The sequence below is a fragment of the Crotalus tigris genome, unplaced genomic scaffold (assembly GCF_016545835.1).
Source record: "Crotalus tigris isolate CLP2741 ecotype Arizona unplaced genomic scaffold, ASM1654583v1 scf7180000019478.12717781048:2074007, whole genome shotgun sequence".
Lineage (NCBI taxonomy): Eukaryota > Metazoa > Chordata > Lepidosauria > Squamata > Viperidae > Crotalus > Crotalus tigris.
This window is the reverse complement of record NW_024097560.1, coordinates 646926-670642: the sequence shown is the minus strand read 5'-3', so window position 1 is coordinate 670642 and position 23717 is coordinate 646926. Positions and strand designations below refer to the sequence as shown.

At 44.1% G+C, this 23717-nt stretch overlaps 3 protein-coding genes across 4 annotated transcripts; 1 reads left to right on the top strand and 2 right to left on the bottom strand.

Annotated features, from left to right (window-relative positions):
* Positions 1-1059: 1059 nt before the first annotated feature.
* On the bottom strand, positions 1060-6996 carry CFAP251 (cilia and flagella associated protein 251). Its single transcript, XM_039362692.1, has 9 exons — positions 6470-6996; positions 5791-6003; positions 4659-5195; positions 4348-4488; positions 3110-3218; positions 2867-2947; positions 2142-2222; positions 1647-1691; positions 1060-1082 (listed from the first exon to the last, which is right to left on the bottom strand). Exons 1-7 carry the CDS (start codon positions 6470-6472, stop codon positions 2212-2214), a joined length of 1095 nt encoding a protein of 364 aa, XP_039218626.1. The 5' UTR covers positions 6473-6996; the 3' UTR covers positions 1060-1082; positions 1647-1691; positions 2142-2211.
* A 1362-nt stretch (positions 6997-8358) lies between these two features.
* PSMD9 (proteasome 26S subunit, non-ATPase 9) lies at positions 8359-11877 on the bottom strand. The gene is made up of 6 exons (XM_039362694.1): positions 11653-11877; positions 10607-10709; positions 10138-10325; positions 9798-9899; positions 9532-9620; positions 8359-8686 (listed from the first exon to the last, which is right to left on the bottom strand). The coding sequence occupies exons 1-6, from the start codon at positions 11758-11760 to the stop codon at positions 8659-8661; spliced, it is 618 nt and encodes a 205-aa protein (XP_039218628.1). The 5' UTR covers positions 11761-11877; the 3' UTR covers positions 8359-8658.
* A 1762-nt stretch (positions 11878-13639) lies between these two features.
* On the top strand, positions 13640-23291 carry HPD (4-hydroxyphenylpyruvate dioxygenase). 2 transcript variants are annotated; one of them, XM_039362787.1, is made up of 14 exons: positions 13640-13715; positions 14314-14340; positions 16049-16111; positions 17017-17121; positions 17540-17582; positions 18005-18087; positions 18840-18929; positions 19650-19753; positions 20055-20132; positions 20821-20983; positions 21415-21486; positions 21582-21704; positions 22191-22307; positions 23063-23291. In XM_039362787.1, the coding sequence occupies exons 1-14, from the start codon at positions 13713-13715 to the stop codon at positions 23171-23173; spliced, it is 1182 nt and encodes a 393-aa protein (XP_039218721.1). In that variant the 5' UTR covers positions 13640-13712; the 3' UTR covers positions 23174-23291. The 2 variants fall into 2 exon arrangements, with proteins under 2 accessions (XP_039218721.1, XP_039218720.1); XM_039362786.1 differs by lacking the exons at positions 13640-13715; positions 14314-14340; positions 16049-16111 and adding an exon at positions 16357-16483.
* The last annotated feature ends 426 nt before the right edge of the window (positions 23292-23717 follow it).

Genomic DNA, 23717 nt, shown 5'->3' with positions numbered 1-23717 from the left:
GCATCCACAGTCGCAAGGATGAAATTCCTGCCTCGGGGAGCAAACGGTTGCAAACTTAAAGAAAAGTCCATCCTTCCCCCCCAAATCTGCCCAGCTTGCAGAAGGCACTCCATTCCTTCAACCCCCATCATGCCCAACAGAATAATAATAATAAAAAAAACTCTACGGGCCACCAAGATCCGCTCACCTAACAATGAAGGGTTGGCCAGATAAAGTGCACGACTCGGGGTACTTGGTGACGTCTTCAGGGGAGGGGGGTTTCTTGGAGAAGGAGAAAGACTGGATGGGTCCCAGTTTAAACTGGCTGTACCAGTGCACCAGCTGCAGGTCCCCATCGTAGAATTTAACGTGGCCTCTGATGTCACAAGTGACAAATAACCTGGGAATAAGCATTGGCGGTAGAGATCAAAGGATAGACAGACAGATAACATTTATTGTCATTTTTTTTACTGTGGCCACAATGGCATACATTAAAAATGAAATTTAGTTGCTTGCTCTCAAAATATACACCTGCATAACATACTATATACAACTTATGTATAGTCAGGTTTTTTTTCCTTTCCAGCCCACCAGGTTCTCGAGGTGGGCTTCCCTTAAAGAAGTGCCTGTTTGGAGGCTGGAATTTGAAAATAAAATAAAAATTCAGTTTTCTGAATTGCATTGAATTGCAGGGTTTTTACTGGAAAAGCTGCAGCAAAATACAGGATGGGTTCAAAGTGGGCTGTTCAGCTTAGCTGCAGCACCCTCTGCTGGCCGAAATTGGAAATTCTTCCTCAAGAGGCTTTTAATTGTACGATGGTTTTCCCTGGTTACCCCAATTTACGACTATAATTGAGCCTGCAATTTCAGTGTCAGTCGAGACCCGCTTACTCGTCCATGATGGCCAGGACGGTGATGGCGTCTTTTTGTAGGTGCACCAGCTTGATGGCTTTCATGTTGTACACTCGGTCACACGTAGCTTGCAAGGGTGTGCAAACGGTGTCCCAGATCACCAGCTTCCCCTCCGAGGTGCAAGACAACGCTTGGGAAGTGCGGAAATGGAAACGGGATTGGCTGAAGAGTCCCACCGCCTTGTTGAAAGTCTTCAGGAGGACCACCAATCCAGTTTGGGAAGAAAAGATCAGGAATCAGGGCCCAAAACATCGAAAACTGCGATCTGCAACTTCTATCAGGTTTATTCCATTCCTAGCCTTCTATTCATGCATAGGCAACACTTCATATTCACACACACACACCAGTAACATCCCTGTGAAGTAGATGAGGTTCATAAAGGTTGCCTGGCCAAAAATCACCAAGAGCTGAGGAGAGTCGAGAAGCTGGGAGCCCGTTTGGAGTCCACCACCTTAACGACTCCATCCCACTGGCCTCTTACGTATTTAATCTCTTAACTGTCAGACAATTGGTGTCCAGTGGATACCTGTCAAATATTTTCATTTTCTGATTTAGGGGTCTACCTTTCAGAAAATCTAAGTTGGAAACCAGCCTGTGGAATCATCTTAATGAAGAAGGAGGTCTTGGCTTCCAGAGGTCTTTAAACCCCCTTTACACATTTGCTCCCCTCGTCAATGGGATCCTGCACAGACCACCACCCATTATAAGCATTTCAGAGTCTCCAGTATTTTGGGGGGGAGGGGACACTGACTTACTTTGTCTGTCAAGAGAGGAGCGTGGTAGAGCAGATTGCTCTCCTCCTAGGAGAAATAGAAAGAAAAGAGGGTTAAGTCTCTCAGTGAAGGGTGTCCTAACTTGGCAACTTTTAAGACTTGTGGACTTCAACTTCCAGAATTCCCCATGCTGGCTGGGGAATCCTGGAAGTTGAAGTCCACAAGGTTGCCAAGGTTGAGAACCACTGCTCTAAAGGTTTACTCACCTGAGAAGCCACCTCCTGCTGCTCCTGTGTGGAAGACACAGGAACATCCTCCCAAGACCTCATCCTTCAAAGTCTACTTTGAACCAGACCGTCAAGAACTTCTAACTGTAGACCCTGCTCACTGGGAATTTTAGGAGGTGTCATTCCTCTCTCCCTTTCCCCCCCCCCCCCGTCCTCCCTAGAGGACGCAAGTTTTAAGAAGTTCTTGAAATCACTCATGTTAAAGTAAGACCCTCAAAGAGAGCAGGGTGTTGTGGGGTGTCTCACTTACTTCCCACAAGTAGAAGATAACTTGGCTGTTGCTGTTGCTCACCAGCTCCTTCGGCGTTTGGAGACTGAACTCAATGTAATTCTGGAAGAAAGACGCGATCGTTGCTGAGCACCCCCATCAAAGCTGCATTTCATACTTGAACACCAGGCCTGGCCCGGTTTTGCTTCCCAATTCTGGCTGAAGGTAAAACTTGGTGGCACCAAACCGTGGCTTCACCCAGCAGGGCAAAAAAAGGGGCTTTGAAGCTCTTCATTGCTGCAACCAGTTATTCTTACTTTGCTTTTTAGTTCCTGCCAGAATAAAGCTGGAAAAAGCTTGGGAGAAGGAGCAGAGAGGCTAGCAGGGGGCTGTTTTTCTCCCCTGGCAATATCTCGTGGGTCAGCTAGAAGATGCACTGAGTCAGGTCCGTAAATGTAGCATTTTACCATTGGCTGTACAGTTTGTGGGATGTATCCCTGAACATTTGGGAAGTGAAAACTGTGGCTGTGTTGGAATTTCAGAAGGAGAAAAAAAATTACGCAACTTTGCTGAGCATGAAGCAAATGCTGATGTGTGAAAGAATATTTTAGAGCAAAAACTCCAGCTGTTAATGAATAGCTTATCCTCCTTCCTCTGCTCCACAAACTCATAATTTATGCCCTGCAGAGTTCTTTTGCCAAATTTTCACACGGGATAAAAATAAATAATAATTGCTGCGTCTCACGTCAGCAATCAGGAGGTCTAACCTGGAATCCAAATTGAGGCAAGATTTCCACACTGCAGACTGGCTTGGTGTCCAGCGTGGTCCACTTCCAAACTGAAATTTTCTGAGATAAAGAAGAAAATGGTGGATGGTTGGTGGGTGGCAAAGACCCTAACCCTAAACTAAAAGGAGGTCGGTGTTCCTATCCACAGGTTACGAGCTGAGCCTTGCCTCACAACTGCTCTCCCTCCAACGTTTAAGAAACTCTAGGAAGTGCTTCCTTTACCTGCACCTCTTCGGCTCCAACGGTAGCCAGGAACTTGGAGTCGTGAGAAAGGGTGATGGCGCTGACTCCTCCTTTGGGGTGACTGTCGAAGATGGTGTGGACTGGAATCCTGAAGAACGAGAGGTCTGCAGCTGTTTGGGGACCTGTGGCTGAGTGGATTTTGTGGGTGCCAACTTAAGCGTCTGAACCGGGAGGAGGACTCAGTAGAGCTACTGGACTAGGTCTGGAGACCTCTAGATATTTACATTGTCCTTATATACCTGAACATGATTAGTTGAACACTGATGATGTAACCTAGTTGGGTCATGAAAGGTCTACAAGCCAACCACCAAGCTCAGAGAGCACAAAGGACCCAACAGTCCTCCTCTTCCTCCTCCTCCTCCCCTTCTTCCAGTCCTCAAACTCCTCTCCCTTCTACCACTAATGATATTATCTAGTTGGGTAATGGGACATCTACAAGAAAACAACCAAGCTCAGAGAGCACCAGGAACTCTACAGTATAATCCTGAGCTGCAATTATTCTCTTCTATTGGAACCATTAATTGAACTGGGCAGCCAAGAAACCAGCCATCGGTAGCTAGCTTTGGACCAGCAAATGTCTTTGAAGGTGAAGCCTATTATTTCATTCACTTTTTAACAAGTTAAACTGAGATGGATCTTGTCCTCCAAATCTTACTTGCTGGTTCTACACTGGAGAGGGGCTCCAAACCTGGCAACTTTAAGACTTGTGGACCTCAACTCCCAGAATTCCTCATGCTGGCTGAGGACTTCTGGAAGTTGAAGCCCACAAGTCTTAAAGTTGCCAAGTTTGGAGAGCCCTGTTCTACCGCAAGGAATAAGGTTTCCTTTTCAGCTTGGCAACTGCTTGGAAAAACGCCTTTCAATTCCTGCTCTAATGGTCACTGCATTTGACCAACATTTTGTTGGGTGCTGCAAGGAGACAACTCAACTCAGAAGATCAAGAGGTACCATGACTTGCTATCAAGTACAGGGGAAGCTCATCCTGCAGTCGCTAGAACCTTACGCGGAGTAACTGTCCCAGATGATCACCAGGCTGTCAGGACCTCGATCAGCCGTGGCAACCCACCGCCGGTCGTTGCTGACACAGATGCAGGAGATGCAACTGGAATGTCCCTAAGAAATACGGGAGGTCTCAGGAGAAGCAGATACCCTTGTCAGGAGGTCTGCTGTTTCCTATAAGAAAGATGATTCCTAAGGCTCAGAGAACTCGGTCTTACCTGCAGGAGATACTGTTGATTCTTCAAGATGTCATGGATGACGGCAGTGTGAGCAGAGACGTACAACAGCACCTGTTGATCTTCATCCAGAAGGTTGAAAACAGGCAGTTGGCTGTTGTAGCCAAAGACCCACGACAAGCTCTGGAAGAATTGTCCAAGTCAGATTATTTCTCAAGACATTCCTAAGGATCATCCAGACTAGCCCAATCAGAAGGCCCACCCAACTAAAAATCACAAGACGGATTGTACGGGAATCCAGATGTTGGAAGGCATCAACTGCCGTCTGTTCGCTGTCCTTCACCCGGACTCACCAGAGGGTGATCGGAGAGTGGCTGAGTCTTCTCCTCAAACAACATCCCTGGGAAGGCCGATAACACAATTGAATCTTCCTCCTGGAATGGAGTCGCACTGCTGGCAGTGGTTTGGGTCCTGGACGTCTCACTCTCTTTTTGGGAGGTCCCCATCCCTGTCTCTAGACTGGTAATTTCACTATCGCTTGGTGGTTCTTGGCTTCTGAGGGACATCTTGGACTTCTCACTCCCCAAGACAGGAGTTGTTGAACCCGTCCTGCTGGTGGACCTCGTTTTTGAGGGTTCTAGGGAGATGCTTTTAGCAGATTCCTGCTCCACAAGCCCTGGACCACCTTCTTCTGCTCTGGCCTCGGAGAGTTTTTCAGTGCTCGCTGGACCTCTTTCATCATCCCTGGTGCCAAGGCTCTTGCCATCCTCTCTGCCAGCTTCAAAGAGATTGTCTCCTACAAGAATCTCTGAAGTTGGGGAGGTTTCTACTGACTGCCTCTGCTCTTTGAGCTCTTCATCTTCAGGCGTTGGGGTCCTGATTTCATGTCCCTAAACAGCAAAAGAGAACGTGTGGCCGAGCCTGAAAGTTGCATTCCTGCTTTCTCCTGTTTTGCCTGCTTTTCAATCTTTACCTGGATTATTCCATTCTGTGCTTCCGAATATACAAAATTCAGAGGCCTTTTTGGAATGACTGGGACATTCCCAGCCTTACTATGCAACAGGATGAGCTGACTGCATCCAGGGACAAATTATTACAAATATTTATTTACTAATGTTATTTTAATTCATAAGAATTCATCTTTAAATAATTAACAATATTATTTACTAATATTCTTGAAATTTCAATTAGTCTGGGTTAGGGTTAGCCATGCTGGCTGGGAATTCTGAGAGTTGAAATCCGCCCATCTTCAAGTGGCCAGGCTTGAGAAACATGGTTTTAAGGAGATGCCAGTCAATGGCAAGAGAAGTTTGGTGGGTGGGGGGGTTGATGATATGGTCAATATTGTCCATTTGCAGCATCTTTTGCCACTGACCGTAGTTACTGGAACTCCTCGAATTAGTATTCCTCAACGTTAAGCCACTTGAAAATGATTGGACTTCAACTCCCAGAATCCCCAGCTTCCTAGCCTGGCTTCCGACTTACACTTGAGGGTACCACAATCAGAGGACCGATTTTCGGCAAAGAAATGTGATTTTCCGCCCAAGGGAGGTCAGCTTCTTCCTCCTCTGAGCCGAGTGCATCGGTCTCCTCAGGAAGAGTTTCTGGATCTTCCAGGCGCTCCTTTGAGGTCTTCGTCGGATATTCCCACTGGTGGCTGTTCTTCTCCTCCTCCTTCTTGTCTTCCTCCATCGTCTCCTGCAAATATTTGTAGGGTTGAGAGAAAGTTGGAATGGCGCTAGCTGGATAATGACGGTTCCCTTCCCCAAAGGTTTGGGATCATTCCAAATTGAGGGACAATAGCCACGTTTGGGCTGAGAAACGTGTCCAGAGTGCCCATAAAGGACTTCTGGGTTTCATCTTGAAGTCTGGCAGAGTCCATGCCAGTTTCCAGGCATTCTAGGAAGTTCTGCCCAATGGCATTACCGGCTTCCTCATCCTCAAGGAATTGCCAGAGGGAGCATAATTGCCCAGGTTTCCTCACCAGCTGACAATCTCAGATCCTGGCTTCCTCATGTAGAATAACAGAACAACAGAATAAGAGTTGGAAGGGACCTTGGAGGTCTTCTAGTCCAACCCCCAGCACAACAGGGAAACCCTATACTATTCCAGACAAAACCCTATACCATTCTCTTCTTAAAATCCTCCAGTGAGGAGCACCCACCATGCCTGAGGGTTGAAGTCCAACCTCAACAATTATCCAGGAAGTTAAGCCACGATGTGTCCATACAGGTTCCTTCAACCACAATTCAGAAGTGGGTCACCATGACCTTCCTCCAGGATTTTCAGATTTCCATTTCCACCTATACCCCATCATCTCCTAGTGGCCTTCTTTTCAAGGTTTGACCAGCTCTGGTCTTCCTTAGCCACAATTAAACGAGCCAAGGTCTACTTTCACTCCGCCAAAATAAAACAAGACCGACAAAATTGCCCAACCAACAGAAACTTTTTTTTTTCTTTTTTGAGGAAAGAAACAAGTCTCTGCAGAAATCTTAACCCAGAAATTCCTCCTCAATCATTGCCATTCATCCCTCCCCCTCTTTGGGACAAAACCAACTATAGTTCCAATTTTCTTCTTCTTTTTCTGGCTTAGACAATTCCAAAAAACAATGATTTAAATCTTCCTGAGATTCAGCGTTGCCAATTTTCCCCCTTTCCCAAAGAGCCTGTCCTCACCTGCCCGCCTTCTCAACTTACCTGCCGGCTCCAACTCCAGCAGCGACTGTTTGCATCCCATTCCGGTTGTCACAGCAACCGCCAGCCGCCTGCAAACAACTCCAGACTGAGTTGCACGCTTGGCAAGCAGTGCAAAGCTTTGCTTCCCTGAATTTTGAAGGATTCAAAACCTCTGTTAGGCAGGCTAGCACAATTTCCTTTCTTGTCTAACCAGACACCCCTTTTCACCCCCCCAAAAAAACCCCTCTAAACCAGGTGTGGGGTTGATTTTGCTGTCTGTTAGATTTATTCCAGGCTGCCTGATTTAATGTTCTTGGCTCCTTTTTTTTAGGTTTTCTCTACCTACCACCCAGAGCCCACTGGAGTTGGGCAGCCAATAAATTTCAGGAAATAAATAGAAATAATCCATCTTGCAACTGAGAAAGGGCGCTTTGAGGTTTTTGCAAAACTCTGTTGGAGGATGGTGGAACCGACTACCTTTGGGTGAAAGAAAAAACTCTGGCTGGCTTTCTTTCTATTTGGGAAACACTCTCGGATTATTTTTTTCTTGAAAGAAGTGAAATGTTGATCTTGGGTTATAATTTATTTTAATTCAAAACGGTATTGATTCTTAGGTTTTTATTTGTGCCAAAGAGGCTATTTGTCTGTAGGTTTTTTCCCTTTGTTTTTTTTTCCTGCGCTCCCAATTTCGCTTTTTCTGTACCACTTTTTTTTCTTTTCATTTTTTTTCCTTGCCTTTCGTAGGTTATACTTTTCTGAAATTTAATAAAGTTTTATATAAAGTAAGTCGGATGAATGGAGGAAAAAAACACCTTCTGATTTCCCAAAATTCCCAGCTTGACTGTGGGATGCAGGATTCCTGATGGGTCTCCAGCACTTCAAAAGATTTAAAAAAAAACGAGGAAAGGGTGCAGTTGATAAAAGTTGAGCTGATTTTTCAATCTGTGATCAAGAAAAAGAGCAGCGATGTGGAGTTTCTCTCAGTTTTCCTGATTTGACTTTTTCTTTTTGTGCCTGACCTACAGTATTAGGCAGCTACCATTTAGTACATACGCTAGAATAATGTTCTGTAGAAGTATTTGAATAATAAAGGCCGATTCACATCTCTCGTATTAAAAAGCATTTGAAACACCTAAATTGTAACAAGGTTTGGGAGAAAAAAAAAATCAAGCTGTAAATCCAGAACGCTTTGTTGCAGATCTTCATTTTATAGTATTTATTTTCAAGCTTGTGTTGCTAATAACTGCACTGATTGCCTTTAAAAAAGACTCAGGATGACTTTTATCCTAAGTGACAATACAAAACACATCAGGTAAGGTTTTAGCGCATTTCACAGAAACGATCAAGGACGAAAAAGAAAAAAAAATAACACCGGGAGAATGGCATAAATCTTTTATTGTCCAGTTCCTGGACCAAACAGGGAAGAATCCAAAGGAAGACCACAAAACTAAGTTGCTCAAGTCCACCATGAGTTGAGCAACTTGTCCTTACACCCAAGTTAAAACGTACTGAATACCTTTTGGGAATCAGGGGGAAAAAATTCAAATGGCATCTGCAGGAAACACCGTAAAAGCCCCAAATTCCAAATTCATTTTAGCCATTTCAGCTTCTTCGGAGAGATGCTAACATCAAAATGACATATCACCCAAAAAACACGAGTTGGATCATCCGTCGAAGTCATCTTTGCAAAGGAACAATATTACAACTGGAGATCGGGAGGAAAAAGAGAAAAAGCAAATTAAACTTTCGGCAAGCACCAGATAGTATTAGCACCCTGACCTTTGCTCCTCAGAGAAGCAAGAGAATTTACACAAATACAGACAGAGGAAGGCACAATTCTAGGGTTGTTTTTGACCAACAGAACTTTAAATAGATCAAATATGCTCAAAGTTTGGCAATACCTACAAAAAAAGAATGGTTGGTGAAGATGATGGAACTTGCAGAGATGGCTAAATTAACTTCTTTGATAAAAGGAAAAAAAACAGTACCTACATTTATGGTTGGCTGGAAACTCCTTTACAGACTTTTTGATGAAATAGAAAAAAATGCACTTATGATTTGTAGTTTTGAGGGATAAATAGATGGATTAATTAAATGGATAATAGAAAAAGAACGAGCTTTCTTTTGTCATCCAAATAAGAAATTATTTTGTAATTGTACTTATATTTGCTGCAAAGAAAATCGGAAGCATCTTTTATTTTTTTATTCTTTGTAACTTTTTGGCTTTTTTCATTCTCTTTTTCTCTCTTTTCTGCCTTTACTTGTTATTCTGTTGTGTTACTTTTATTCTCTTGGTAAAACTTTGAATAAAAATCTATATACAAAAAACTTTAAACAGATCAAGATGGAAATCTTGGGATTTCTCTATCTTCACAAAATCCTGTCTGAGCATCACAATTTTTATGTTTCTTTTTCTGGGATTATTAATATTGGAGATCGAAGAGAGCTAAGGATACCAGAGGTCAGCTACTGTTTCTTCGGAGCATTTCATTCTCGTCATTTCAGTCAGGGAAGCATCTTTTCCTGAACCTAAAGTTTGGGAATATTTACCCCAGAAGTCCTTTCCCACTCCAGCGCTTTGGGGTCAGCCCCAGATGGGTTGTTTCCCCTCTTCGAATCACAGTCACCCTTAAGGGTTTCTGGGGGAGAGAAACAAACAAACAAAAAATAAAATCAAAAAATTTCTCCCATTCAGTTTGGTTTATGTAGCTAATGCGGGGGGGGGGGAGGAGAAAGCAGAAGAGCTACAATGTGAAGTGTCCAGATAAGCCCCTCCCAAACTCTTCCCAGACCCGCAAAGAAAGCAAGCCGCTCACGTCCTCACTGTGCTGAACCACGGTTGCAATGTTCTGCAACGATTGGAAATTCTGGCTGTTAACCGAGCCAAACTCGGCGATCTCGTCGCCCACTTGTAAACCCTGCAGAAAGAAGCAAAAATGATCCCTTGTCTCGTGTAGAGTTGGGCCAATTGCTGTTTTTTAGACCAGCCCACCTTGTAAGGCTTTGGTTATGTTGATAAAAGGAGGAGGCGGAGCAAAGTCTAACTCCTTACCGAAAGGCAGGATGGAACAATGCAGAATAAAGAAATAAAGGAAATAAAGGAAATAAAGGAAGCTCCCACCCACTGGGCTCCAGAGCAAGAGAGCCGGTACTTGCCGCGAAGTTGGCTGGGGATCCGGGACTGACGGCGTTCACTCGGGCGAAGGGCTGGGGCAAGGCCTGGCTTTGGGCTTCGGCACGAGCCTCGGCCTCATCCTGGTCACGCTTCTCTTTCTCCCGGGCGTGCAGCTGATGCAGGCCCTCTTCCACCTGCTTCATCAGGGCTTGGTGGTCGTTCTGCAGACCTGAAAGCGGAATGGCGCAAATCATCACCAATACTTGCTGGTTATCTGCCGCCCAAATTCTGATCACGTGAAGCTGCAATGGTTGTAAGTATGAGGACCAATCTTAAATCACCTTTTTTCCCAGTGCCGTTGCAACTTTGAAGAGTTGCTAAAGAAATGAATTTAAGCCGAGGGTTTCCTGCACGCAAAAGAAGCCAATGGATGTATGCAGAATGAATTAAATATTTAAATAAGGAGACAGGGCTTTAAACCTGCTGAAAATTAAGGACTTGGCTGCTTACAGATGATGTTGTGTCTCGCAGTCCGGACTTGGTAGATGTCCACATCTGCCCGAGGGTAGCCGTCAGCATCTACGAGTGGCTCACTCATTCCAACCCCTTTTTGCTGCAAATAAGAAAATCAAAGTATCCCTTTTCAGATTTTTTTTTGGTGCAAATTACATATGAATTCACTGCTCTATGGGAAGCCCTCATCTGTTCCACGCTGGCTACCCAAACAAACCAAACTTGGCTGGGATGGTAAAAGATGCCATGCTGCAAATTACGGTTAACAAACCAGCTTCATCCTGTATGTTCAACAAGTACCAACAAACCACCTATATTTTGGCTAGATAGATCAACTTAGACGTAACAGGTTATGGTGCCACAACTTGAAATCACACTTTAGGCTCAGAAGATATGAAAATTGGACAAAAACTTATTTCAAAAGCTCCTGCCAACGTTTTAAACCACAGAAGGCTACAAAGAGCAGCTTCAAAAAAAAAAAAAAAATTAAAAAGGCTTTTGCAATAACTCAGCTCTGAAAAGGAGTCCTATGCACTTCCTGTGTTTCTTAGCAAAATGTTTCACTTTTTCTCATCCAGAGGACCCTCTCCTCCTCCTCCTCATACGTCTCCCGCCCCCAGTTTTGCTTCTGGTGCAGAAGCTGAGAGTTCAGATCCAACCCTTTTAATTCCGGGGTCCTTCCCTGTTTTGTATGCCTGCAATGTTTCCCCAGTCTATCTCAACCTTGACAGCTTGAAGATGGGTGGACTTCAACTCCCAGAATCCCAAGCTTCCTGGCCTGGCTTCCTACTTACACTTGAGGGCAGCCCTGGGGAATTCTGGGAGTTGAAGCCCACCCTGGTTTTAAGCACTTGCTTGCAAGCAAAGGAGCTTGCAAAGCAATGCATTTAATGCAATGCAAATATCTGCCTTTGCAGCCCCCCCCCCGCCTAGGCTGGAAAGGACCTCCTGCAAAAAAGGATGATGGGAGCTGTAGTCCTTTAAGGCCTCCAGCTGGTTTCCCCCCAGCCCAGCCCCCCAACTCAGCCTGTCCTGCCACTCACATCCTGCAGGACTTCATAATAGGCCTTGATCTGGGCCTCAATTTCGTCCTTCTTCTTCAGCAGTTGCTGCAGGTCGCTGACCGTCACCGGCGGCTCCTGCAGAGACATTTTCCGAGCAAAAACGCCACAAACGCTCCAGGCTGGGAGGCCAGTGGCAGAAACTACGGGTCGCGACGGGAGGCCAAAGAGCGCGGATTGAGAAGTCCGTAACAAGGAGGCGGGGCGAAGCAAGGAGGCGAGGGGGCGTGGCCGGCTGGGCGGCGCTTGGGATTCGTCCATTTAAAGGGAGCGAAGCTGGTTGAGTTGCCTTTGCGCGTCTGAATGGGCCGATTCTTGTTTGTTTCCCTCCCCTTTCCTGAATAAAAATAAAGGTTAATAGAATAAAAATGCAGTTGGTGTGTTTTAGAGGCAAGGAAATGCCAGGACGTTTTTATTGTTTTATTTATTTATTCAATATTGTCAAATGGATTTCAACTGTTCAATTTCTGTCTTAAATCTCTCTCTCTCTCTCATCTGTCTGTCTATCTATTCATCCACCCATCCATCTATCTATCTATCTATCTATCTATCTATCTATCTATCTATCTATCTATCTATCTATCTATCTATCTATCTGTCATCTCTAGCTATAATTTGTCTATCAGTCATCTATCTACCATGTAATTTAGTTTGGCAATTTACAGCAATTTTTATTTTTTTAAAAAATAAGAATTGCTACCATCTTTTTTTCCTTTTCCTCTTTCCAAGCTCTGGTTCACGCATCCCTTCGACTGCAGTTCCCAGCAATCACAGATTTTTTTTCCCGAACCGAGACATTTTTCCCGTATCTCTAGCCAAAGTTTTTAGGGAAAGGCACCATTATAGGGTTGGTCTCCAAATAGCAGATGAAGAAAGGCAGTTCCGGAGAGTCGACATAATTACCTCCTGGAGAAATATTTGTAGTAATGAACCTAACCTTGATTTATGTTTAATTTTGAAACCAGTTGTGATGGGTTGGTTTGTAAATAACATTCTGCCATAAATATATCCATACTTATCGTACTATTTTTCTTTGGAGGCCCAGAAAAGGAGAAAGAAGTAGGGGACCCGGAATTTTCTATCAATATCCTGCATCATCATCACCACCACCACCTCCTCCTCTTTCTTCTTCTTTCTTCTTTCTTCTCCTCCTCCTCCAGACAGGCATCTGAGCGCTAAAGCTTTGAAGAGCAATTCCTAAAACGGACGTTCTTCTCTCCGCCAGACAATTGGCGCCATCTTGCAACAGGAGAACCTCTGTGGTGGACCCCAGGACTGAACTCTTTGAGTTGCTGATGGTTTTCTGGCCTTGCAATTTTCCCAAGAAGTTGTGCTAGCAGACGAGATCCCATCATTCGTGTGGGTTGGTAGGTGGTTGCCAGATGGGAGCTGGCGGTGCAGTCTGGGTTGGGATGCGGTTTCCTTTTTGATGGCAACTTGATTAGAACCTCATTTCTTCCTCAACGAAGCTGCTGTAGGTGTGGGCCCAGGAAGCAGATGCCCAGAGTTGTTTGTTGGTTTTCTTCCTAGATTTCTAATTTTATTTAATTTTAATTTCCATGCACTATGTAGACGGGATGACTTGATGTGTCTGGAATTGACTGATCTGTCGGATGTTGCCAACATAAATTTGACCATTGAAAAAAAGGGGGGGGGTTCAATTGCACTACCAAAGCCACCTTGACTGGTCCCTGGAGTTGCAAGATGGTAGCCTCTCCCCGGCCAAGAAAAATCTCCATCAAATCTCCCTTCCCATCAACAAATCTCGTTAAGAAGACCCTGGGATTTGTGCTTTGTGCTGGAATCCACCCTCCAAGAAGCCGAAGAGTGGATGTCCTACGCTCTGCTTCAGTGGACGCGGTTGAGAAATATCGAGAGTTGTGTTTAAAAAGTTAAAATGTATATCTGGAAGAGGAGGAGGAGGAGATGTGGGGAGGAGCTGGGCCCCTCCTCTTTTTACAATTCAAAAGATCTCCATACTGTCTCTCTGCCGCTTTCTGCCTTCCCACCTTCCGTTTCTTCGGCTGCAAGGAAAGACCAAAATGGTGAGGGTCCCAAGGCTTCGACCCTTTTCCCCTCTTTTTCAATAACCTTTTCACAGGATGTTTACTTCCATTCTCTGCAAGATGGATTCCAACCTCTGTTGGCCCATTCTTGCCATTCTCTATTTTCTTAAACTACGTGTCGAATTATTAGCATTCTTCCAAACGGTTGCTATTATTTTGCTCTGTACTATCCTTGCTTCTTAGCTAAAGGGTGCCTTGCTTGTCCCTTCTATAAAACTGGCAAATGTATTTTAAGACGCTGCTCAAACCTGCAGCATCACAGGGATGTCTCAGTTTAGTGCCTAAACTCTTTTCTTTTCGCAGAAGTGTCATTTTGGAGAATGCTAGATTTATAGGTTTTTCATGCACCTTTTTTTTATGACTGAATGTATCACAATCTAGACTTGGCTAGGTTCTAGCTGTATAAAAATATTTGTCCAAAAATAAATGTTCAAATCTGAATGTTATCTGCACTTGATACAGTTGCCCATCCTTAAAATGTAGTTTAAACTCAGTTAATAAGTTTTTGTTTTGCTTTGTCTTTTTCTTTCTTGGAGTAATTAAAAGAAAATCCATGTTTTATTCTTTTTTCTATCAGACAACCTATACAGATAAAGGAGAAAAGGTAAGCTCACTTATTATATTCTTCTTAAATGTTTTGTTTGGCATTTACAAATTTTGAATTTAAAAAAAAAATCTTTTAAGAGTTTCTTCTTTTGAGCGTGCCTATCAGTTGATTAAATAAACAAGTATTTATCCTTTAAAAGATTGCTCCCATTGGAATCTCAAATGCAGTGAAACAGACTGGGTAAAAGCCCATTTAAAAATAATGTTTTTTCTTAGCCATAGAAAAACTTGTCAAAATCTGTTCTTAGCAAGCGACGTATGTTGCTATAAGAGTGGGTTGATACAAAAAGAGCATGGTGTGGTTTCAAATTTATATCTATTGAAAAAAAAACATATTTAATCTGGTTTTAATTATAACTATGACTTTTTCATGCATTACTCCAAGCTGGATCAGCTATGGAACATACCTTGATCTGGGACAAGTAACAAATTCCAGATTTCTGTCTGCATAACTTAATTAGGCATTAGAATGAAAAGATAATGCTTCAAACTTATCAGATAAATCTTGGAGGTTGTAAAAGAAGCTCAGAAATGGGTGAGGTTTTCTGTCTGTGGTTTTCCAACCAAGTTTAACCTTGCAATTCTGGAAATCAGCAGCTGGGTATGCAAAACAGCCAAGGAAAAAAATTAATTTGGTGCTTGGCTTAGCCTATTGTGAAATCAGCCACTATAATTTGAAAATCTTGGTGTATGGAGGTCACCTCTACCCCCTCAGTTGTGGTTTATTCAACAAACTGTCCTGAATGGGAAAAATAACTGGAGCCTCCCACCTCTCTGGCTCTGACAGATAAATTTAGCAATCCTCTTGAAATGGATGAGGCTTCAAAAGGTTGAACTTTGCCTGGAGTTTACAAACAGGGATCTGTACTTTGTTAAACTCTAAGCCCAGCTTGTAATGTCTGTATCAGACCAAGGGCTAAATTGTTTGCCGAGAAGGAAATGCAACCAAATCCAGCAGTGAGAAGTTTTCCTCATTGGTTAAAATAAAAATAAAAATGGAATCTTCTTTAAAAACATTACTCATGGGGTAACCACCACCCCTTGGATACACTCCATCTCCTGGGTAAATATTTTCCAGTCAATTTAATCTTTAACCTAGCAAGGTTATCAGGAGCCTTGCCAGCCCAAACAGTGGTGAAGGCTGAGGGCATCTTTGCCAAATGATTGCAAATCCAGGGGTGGAAGCCACAGCTGGAATCAGCCAGCCCCAGGCCAAGCTGAAAGCAAACCAGGTCTCTCTTAGGGACGCTTTCTTTGGGGATCAAATTCTTCCAATAAAACATTTGTCACCCAGAGTAGAACTGGGGGTCCTTGATGCTCTCTGAGGTGGGTGGTTTTCTTGCAGAGGTTTCATTACCTGACAAGGTAGCATCATCAGTGCTAGAAGGGAGGAGTTTTTTCTTTTCTTTTTATCTGCTATAGAAGAGCAAGCCCCGCAGCCTTCTAACACTGATGATGTTCCCTAGTTGGGTCATGAAACGTCTGCAAGAAAACAACCAGGTTCAGAGAGCACCAAGGACCCCATTGAGGTCCTCATCCAGCTGCAATCCTGAGAAATATGAACAGGAACCTTTATTCAGATATTGTCTCTGTAGTGTCCACCTCCTCTTTGGTTGCAACCCAGCTTGTATCCCTGGGAATCCCCCTTGGCTACCCCCAGATCAGCTGAGCCATAACCCCCTGCCCTGTCTTTCCTTCTCCTTCAGCCGGCCCGAGGCCGATTCCTGAACTTCCACTCCTTGACCTTCTGGGTTGGCAATGCCAAACAGGTAAGCGGGGTCTTGAGCAAACGCCGGTCGGGCCCTTCCAGGCGGCTCCCGCGCCTGGCTGGGATGAACCTTGGCAGCGTTTCCATTGGAGGGCGGAAAGGCGGGGAAGGAAGGATGTTCCAAACCACCATCTGCATTTGATTTAGGGTTTACGCTTGGCTGTCACAGAGACATGTGCTGCCCAATGCAGCCCAGGGCTGGCCAACCCAAGGCATGCATGCATGCACACACACCCACATAGACACTCACAGGGCTGACTCTCCAGGCCTCCACCCTGCAGAGTCCCCACATCTTGTGGGGGGTTTTGCAATCTGCCAATTTCCCAGGATGGCTGAGAAAGCCGTGCTGAAGCCGTTCCAGTTTTTCCTTCTGGTAGGGTTGATAATTGATCCCTGATGCCACAGCCCGCCTCCGTGGGATTCTTCCATTTATCATTTGAAGCACTTCAGCTCCAAATGTTTCTCTGATCAACATGCTGTGCTTTTTCATGGGCTCATGATTCCAAAAGCAGGACATAAGAGGAAAGGGGAGCATGGAGGGAAAAGAAAGAAAGCAGCCTTGGCAGAGGGGAGTATTTTTTGCAAAGTGGCCGAGTGGGTGTTTGAATCTGGAATCTTCAAAACGTGACACCTCTTCTGGGGCTGGAACTATGGGACACAAGTGGTGAAGCTCCAGCAAGCAAAGTTAAGGATCGGGGATGATGGGAACCAAGGGGCAAACCACACTTGGAAGGGGTTCAGAGGGAAGGGAGGGAAGGAGAGGAACAGAGGCAGAAGGAAAGGAAAGGAAAGGAAAGTCTTCCAACCGTTACAGCGTTGCAGTCAAATTCTCTCTCTCTCTCTCCTATGAGGGGAGAAAGAGTAAAGAGGACCCTCATCTAATATAGCTTCCCTCTCTGTCTCAAGGCTGCATCCTTTTACTGCAACAAAATGGGGTTTGAAGAACTGGCCTACCGAGGCTTGGAGACTGGCAGCCGAGAGGTGGTTTCCCACGTGATCAAGCAGGATAAGGTAAAATGCACAGAAAATAATATCGTGACTTGAGGTCTTGAGAGCTGCCGATGGGCTGGTTCGCTCAGTAATTTTCTACTTAGTCGTGAAGCAAATTCAGCAAGTTGACACTCCGAGGTAGCAAAAGGAGAATTCAAAATCTGAAGCCTGCAAACAGTTCTTTCAATCATCTTAGTCCCAGCTTGCCCTGTTCCTGCTCTTCTTATCTTTCAAAAGAGATCTTGGAAAAAGATAATCTCTGGAAAAGCAGAAGATCAACATTAATTAGCAGGTTAATTAATTAACAGTCTTCATTAACCTTGACCATCATCTCAGAAACTAGATGAAAGTTTGAAGTGATAGAGGAAATTCTTGATCATCCGTTAATTGTGCCTTAGAGGCAGTGCATTAATTCTCTCTTTATTATGTTTATTTCCAGATTATATTTGTTTTCTCCTCGGCCCTTAACCCCGGAAATGAAGGTAAATTTAGAACTGATGGGACCAGCATTACCATATTATTGTTGTTGTTGTTATTATTATTGTTAGTTGTTGATATTGTTATTATTTCTTGTAAGTGTCTCTGTTGCTTTTAGAGTGAGATGGGTGGCGTATAAATTTAATAAATAAAATTAATAAATAAAGAACTATCATAGCAGGAGACCTCTGAACCCTGTTCAAATTAGCACATGTGATGTGCTTCTTTCCTATGTGGCTCTCTAGTTAGTATATTTATATATTGTTTGGTTATTTCTCGGATAATAAAATCGGCCGTTATTGCTTGAAGCTGCTGTATTATGAGGATAGGCAGAAATTTTGGGGTCCTGCTGAATGGGATGAACAGCTGAACATCTGTGCCCAAAAAAATAATGTCCATTTTGACTCCTCTTTTTCGATCCATGTAGAAATGGGACAACACTTAATACAGCACGGAGATGGCGTCAAAGATATTGCCTTTGAAGTGGAGGACTGCGATTCCATTGTGAAGGTAAAGCAGAAAGTCCTTCACACATTCAAGACTTTGCTTTCGTGGGAATTTGCAGGTTCCTCGACCGAATGCCAGTCTTGAGCATCACTTTTATTTCAGAGAAGAAATATGGACCATCTGTCAAGGCCATAAATAGAACATTAAGCAGAGGGACAGCTGCAATGCATCCTAAAGATAGGATGGCTAAATTGAAGGTAGTTGTAAGGATGTGATGGCCACATTGCCTAGGCAGTGTTTCTTGACCTTGTCTAGTTTAAGAGGTGTGGGCGTCAACTCCCAGAATTCCCCAGGATTTGGCTTCTCTGGAGAACAAACTCTATGGTTGGTGGAGCACGCTGGGTTGGTTGAACCAATGCTTTAAGCCAATGTTTCTCCATTTGACTACTTTAAGAAGGGTGGACTTCAATTCCCAGAATTCTGGAATTGAAGTCCACCCTTCTTAAAGTGGCCGAGCTCCAGAAGCATTGTCTAAGGCAAGCTGAGGGCAGTATTACAGTTTTGTCTTCAGTCTTTGGGGGTGAGTTCATGGAGAAAAATCAGTCCATGTGGTTGCTAGGTGTCCAAAATGACTTGATGGCAGATGATCAATCAATCTTTGGCGAGGGCCACATTTTGACAGCAGATCTTTAGTGAACAGGCTATTCCCTTGACAAAATGCCAAACTTGCCCAGCATTTTGAAGTTTACCAGTTCTCACCCCAGCCTGTTGGCTGTCCTATCTGATGTTACTTCATTCTCCCATCCTCCGTTCAGAAAGCCCGAGAACGTGGAGCTCGGATAGTACGAGAACCCTGGACAGAAGAAGACAAGCACGGGAAAGTGAAATTTGCAGTCGTGCAAACGGTAAAGACTTTGGAGGAAGGTTTTAAACCAGAGAGGAGAAGAAGGGAGATCAGAATAGCAGGAAAAATGGTGGTTAGGTCTTCTCTAGCTTGGCATTCTTGTAATGAGTTGGCCTGAAGTTCTCAACACTTCTTGTCAGCTGGAAATGGTGGGAATTGTGCTGGATGGGCCTAGAAAAGGCCACACTGGGAAAAACTAAGCAAATATTACTGAATCTGGGTTGTTTTAACACGAACAAGCAGTGAAGAAAGCAAAATAAAAAAGCTGGGAGACATCAAAGGTGGGTCGAGAGTTGGGGAGAAGCAAAATTCTGGCTCTTCTTCAGCTTGGTAGCTTGAATACTTTTGATGTAGGTTGTCTCCCACTGCTTTGTACAAAAGAGGGGAAGGCCCCAAAATCTCATCTCCAAAGAGAGAAGCAAATGCTGTAAGGAAGGAAGCTCTCTGCTTTGAGATGGTCTGGCGTCACAGGATGGTCTCCTCCAATGCTGGGCGATCTGGTTGCTAAAGAGCTTCAATTCCCTCAAAGCTAGATGGAGCAAAGTCTGAGCTTTTGGCCAAAAAATATCTGGAAGGAAATAATCTTTCCTCCAGACCTCTCTGTAGATGCCAGAGACCTTCTGCCCAAGTGCAGACGCTCTACCAGCTTCTTAGGAAAGTCTTCTCTCCAAATGTTGGTGCAATCTGATCATCTTGTGTTTCTTCTTCTCTGACAATATAGTATGGAGACACCACCCACACACTCATAGAGAAACAGAACTACAAAGGACTCTTCTTACCTGGATTTGAAGCCCCTCTCTTTAAGGACCCGCTCTTAAAAAAACTGTAAGTATCCAAGCCAGCTTAGATGTTGCCCTCAAATCCCCCGAGTGCAGAGAAAATTGCTGGCTACTCTCTCCAAGGTCAGCCAGTTGTGGAAAGCCTCAGGACAAAAACGGGTTGTGCGGCAGTAATTCCAGATGTGCGTGAGAAAGGACAATTCAGTAGAAAAGAAGGAATAGGAAAACCTCCCACGTTCCATGGAAAATGAATTGTAACTAGTTTGAAGGTCAAGGATGGGGAAGCTGGGGAGAGAAGAAGATTGATCGGTGAACACGATATGGTCATGTTTCTCTCTTGTTTCCAGACCTGCTGCAAAACTGAAATTTATTGATCACATTGTGGGGAATCAGCCTGACCAGGAGATGCTTTCTGTGGTAGAATGGTGAGATTTTTCTTTGAAACCTTCCTTAAAGCGAATAAAAGCAGGTGTTGAAACTGGTGGCACCCAAGTAGGACATGAAGGTGAAGCTTTAGCTAGAGTGTCCGTTAGGGGACTATAAGACATGGAGAACCAATTCATCAGGGTGAGGAAGACTGGCTTAGAAGAGGAGCTGAAGGTTAGACTCACCAGCTAATGTTTCATTACTGAGTTCTATATAATCAGAAAGATGTTTGGGATTACTTTGGGGTCTCTCTGAACAGACCATGGCCTGCTAGGTGATCTTCAAGATCATTTTCTCCTCTGATCAAAGGTTTCTTCACCACTTTGAGTAGAGTTTTGATATTAAACTCCAGGCCTCCAGAGCCCTGTTTGGATATTTGGGTAACAACTAACCGCTCTTTGTGCTTTCCTGAGCAAAGATCATTATTGATTAAAGTTAATGAATAAGAGCATTTCAATAAGAGGACAAATGGCAAACATGGCCTAAATGTCACATTTCCCTTCTAAACCAATGCTAATAAACATCCGCAGCAATCTTTCTCAGCCACTTTAAGAGGTGTGGAATTCAACTCCCAGAATTCTTGGTTAACTTGGCTGTTTCCCAATCCTTGACCAATATGATGTTGGATGGAATGAGAAGGTTTTAGCGTCTACTTGAGGTCTCTGTTTTCCGGTATGGCCTCGACAGGTATCAGAAGAATCTCCAGTTCCATCGCTTCTGGTCTGTGGATGACAAACAACTGCACACTGAATTCAGCGCCCTGCGATCTGTGGTTATGGCCAATTATGAGGAGACCATCAAGATGCCCATCAATGAACCTGCTATGGGCAAGAAGAAATCTCAGATCCAGGTACCAAAGCTGAGTCACCAATTCTTCTTGCAAAAGACGTTCTTGTTTTTGGGGAGGGGATCTTTGCTACTTCATCTATCTGGCCTCTTCTCCAACCTCGTGCAAGATCGTCAAGCCAAGATTGGGTACTGCTTTAGCAACAGGTGGGATAGTCAGCAGAATATGTGGGCTGTCCTTAAGCCCTCTTGTTGTCTTCATGAGGAATACAGAGCCAGTGCTGAAACCTAGCAAACCAGGATTCAGAGCTTCAAACCAACATCCTTACCCAAGTCACATCACAAGTCAGAATGAACCAGGAGCAAGCACTGGTGATGCTGTGATCTTAACCCACCAGAGCTCTGCACCACAAATGCAGGAGAGTGTAGACATGGTGATGTTCTTCAACCTGAGATCTTTGCATATGGTCCATCTTGGTTGCTTTTGTCCCACAGGAATACGTGGACTATTATGGAGGCCCGGGAGTCCAGCACATCGCCCTGAACACCTCAGACATCATCACTTCGGTAAGAATGTCCATTTCTTTACAACCCTCCCCATCGAAAATGTCAACCTCTTGGAAGGGGTCAGTCTTACACTCATGAATCTTCTCCTGATGTAGATCACAAACTTGAAAGACCGTGGCATGGAGTTCATGTCCGTTCCATCAAAGTACTACCAGCAGCTCCGGGAGCGGCTGAAGACAGCCAAGATCAAAGTGAAGGAAAGCATTGACAAACTGGAGGTCAGTTGCCTTCCATTATAATGGGGGATTGTGGTTAGAGCGTTAGCCTAAGATGTTATCACTTTAGATGGTTCTTGAGAAGAAATGGAGGACAGCAGGAAGATTAGGAGGCCTCTTGAGGGAAGAATGGCTACAGAACTATAATAAAAACTACTATTTATCGTTCATTCATCTTGATGGCAGTCCTTTTGCTCAAAGATGGATACATTTTATATATTAGACTGACATTTAATGGAGTAGATGACTTGAGTCTAATTCTGCTTCATTGGAGCTCCCAGATGCTCTAACCAGTATGGGGAGTTGCAAAATGAAAGAGACCAGGTTGGTTGCATCTGTTTGAGAGACACAGGAGAATCTGAAGAGAAGAAAAATAGCATGCTTTACAGATAGTAAAGTTGTGCTTTCATTACAACTTGCAGTCAAAATGTTTAAAGTCGCTCAGTTTCTTTGGCAACTTCCTTCAGTCTTTGGTCGTTCTCTTTCAAGGAACTCAAAATCTTAATTGACTTTGACGAGAAGGGCTACCTGCTTCAGATCTTCACCAAGCCCGTTCAGGACAGGCCGACCGTCTTCCTTGAAGTCATTCAGCGCTACAACCATGAGGTGGGTCCCTCAGGGGCGACGTCTTTCCACGTTACCTTGAAGAACAGTTGATTTTGCAGATGTTGTGGGGTCATCTTTGGGCCTCCTCTGGTTTCCATCGGCTTTCCAAAAATCAGAGGCAAATTTTCACTACCAAGGGGTTGGAAGTCCTAAGGAAATTTCAACTGAAGAGTCGGGTGATAGGATTTCTGAAGCCTGCTGTTGCTGTTTGATTGTCTGATCTGGAGATCTTCTAGCCTAGGGATCTCCAAGCTTGGCAACTTTTAAGACTTATGGACTTCAGCTTCCCAACTCAGCTGAGGAATTCTGGGAGTTGAAGTCCGTAAGTCTTAAAGTTGCCGATTTTGGAGACTCCTGCTCTAGCCCAGTGTTCCCTGATTTTGGCCATTTCTGAATTTGTGAACTTCAACTCCCAGGATTCCAGTGGCAGTATAGCCATGGATAAGGATTCTGGCAGTTGAAGTCCATTCTCCTGAAATGGCAAGGTTGGGACACACCGTATCTGGCCAGATGATATTCTAAACCAGAGTTAATTTGAACAGATAAGTGTTTAATTTATTCCCTTGCTCACTACTTTGGGGAGGGGTCTGTACATTCGTGAAATGCAGAACTGGATCGCCAACTGCCATTTTGGATCTAAACATAACATCCCAGCATCAGAGAAAAGAACCTTACCATTATTGGCAGACACAGACTGGTGTGTAGGTTAGCAAAAAAATAGTACTTATGCCTGGTTTTTTTCCTTCCAAATTTAGGGTTTTGGAGCAGGAAACTTCAAGTCTCTGTTTGAAGCTATTGAAATTGATCAAGATGCTCGGGGAAACCTCAACATCCTGACGCCCGACGGAAAGTCCAAGCTCATGTAACGTCCATCAGCCCCAAAAGGAGATTTTCTCAGAGTGAAATGTGACGGGCAAAGATTATACACCGATCTTCCATTGTAACCAGATCTTTTTTGTCAAATTAAAAAAAAAATTGAGCTTCTTGCAGTGTCTGTTTTGGGGATAACGCTTGGGGAACAGATGGAAAACGAACCAGAGATGATGACACATGAATATCGAAGGACTGGGAAAAACAGAACCGTGATGCCTCCTTCTCTTTTTAGCTAAGGTTTCTCAACCTCTGGGCAGTGTACAGGTAGTTCTTGACTTACAACCACAATTGAGCGCAACGTTTCTGTTGCTAAGTGAGTTTTGTCCCATTTTACGACCTTGCTTGCCACAAGTGTTAAATGAATCACTGCAGCTGGTAAGTTAGTAACATGGTTGTTAAGTGAATCCGGCTTCCCCGTTGACTTTGCTGGTCAGAAGGTCGCAAAAGGGGAAACTGGGACGCTGCAACCGTCATAAAGATGAGTCAGTTGCCGAGCGTCCGAATTTTGATCACACGATCGTGGGGATGCTTCAAAAG

Coding starts and splice junctions, on each gene's coding strand:
- CFAP251 (XM_039362692.1), bottom strand. Junction 4,489..4,658: donor CACTCTCCGATCACCCTCTG/GTGAGTCCGGGT, acceptor CAATTCTTCCAG/AGCTTGTCGTGGGTCTTTGG. Junction 3,219..4,347: donor ATCAACAGTATCTCCTGCAG/GTAAGACCGAGT, acceptor CTCGTTCTTCAG/GATTCCAGTCCACACCATCT.
- PSMD9 (XM_039362694.1), bottom strand. CDS start 11,760: ATGTCTCTGCAGGAGCCGCCGGTGACGGTCAGCGACCTGCAGCAACTG. Junction 10,326..10,606: donor TGCGAGACACAACATCATCT/GTAAGCAGCCAA, acceptor TTCCGCTTTCAG/GTCTGCAGAACGACCACCAA. Junction 8,687..9,531: donor AGTGGGAAAGGACTTCTGGG/GTAAATATTCCC, acceptor CCCGATCTCCAG/TTGTAATATTGTTCCTTTGC.
- HPD (XM_039362787.1), top strand. Junction 17,583..18,004: donor CCTTAACCCCGGAAATGAAG/GTAAATTTAGAA, acceptor CGATCCATGTAG/AAATGGGACAACACTTAATA. Junction 21,487..21,581: donor CCTCAGACATCATCACTTCG/GTAAGAATGTCC, acceptor CTCCTGATGTAG/ATCACAAACTTGAAAGACCG.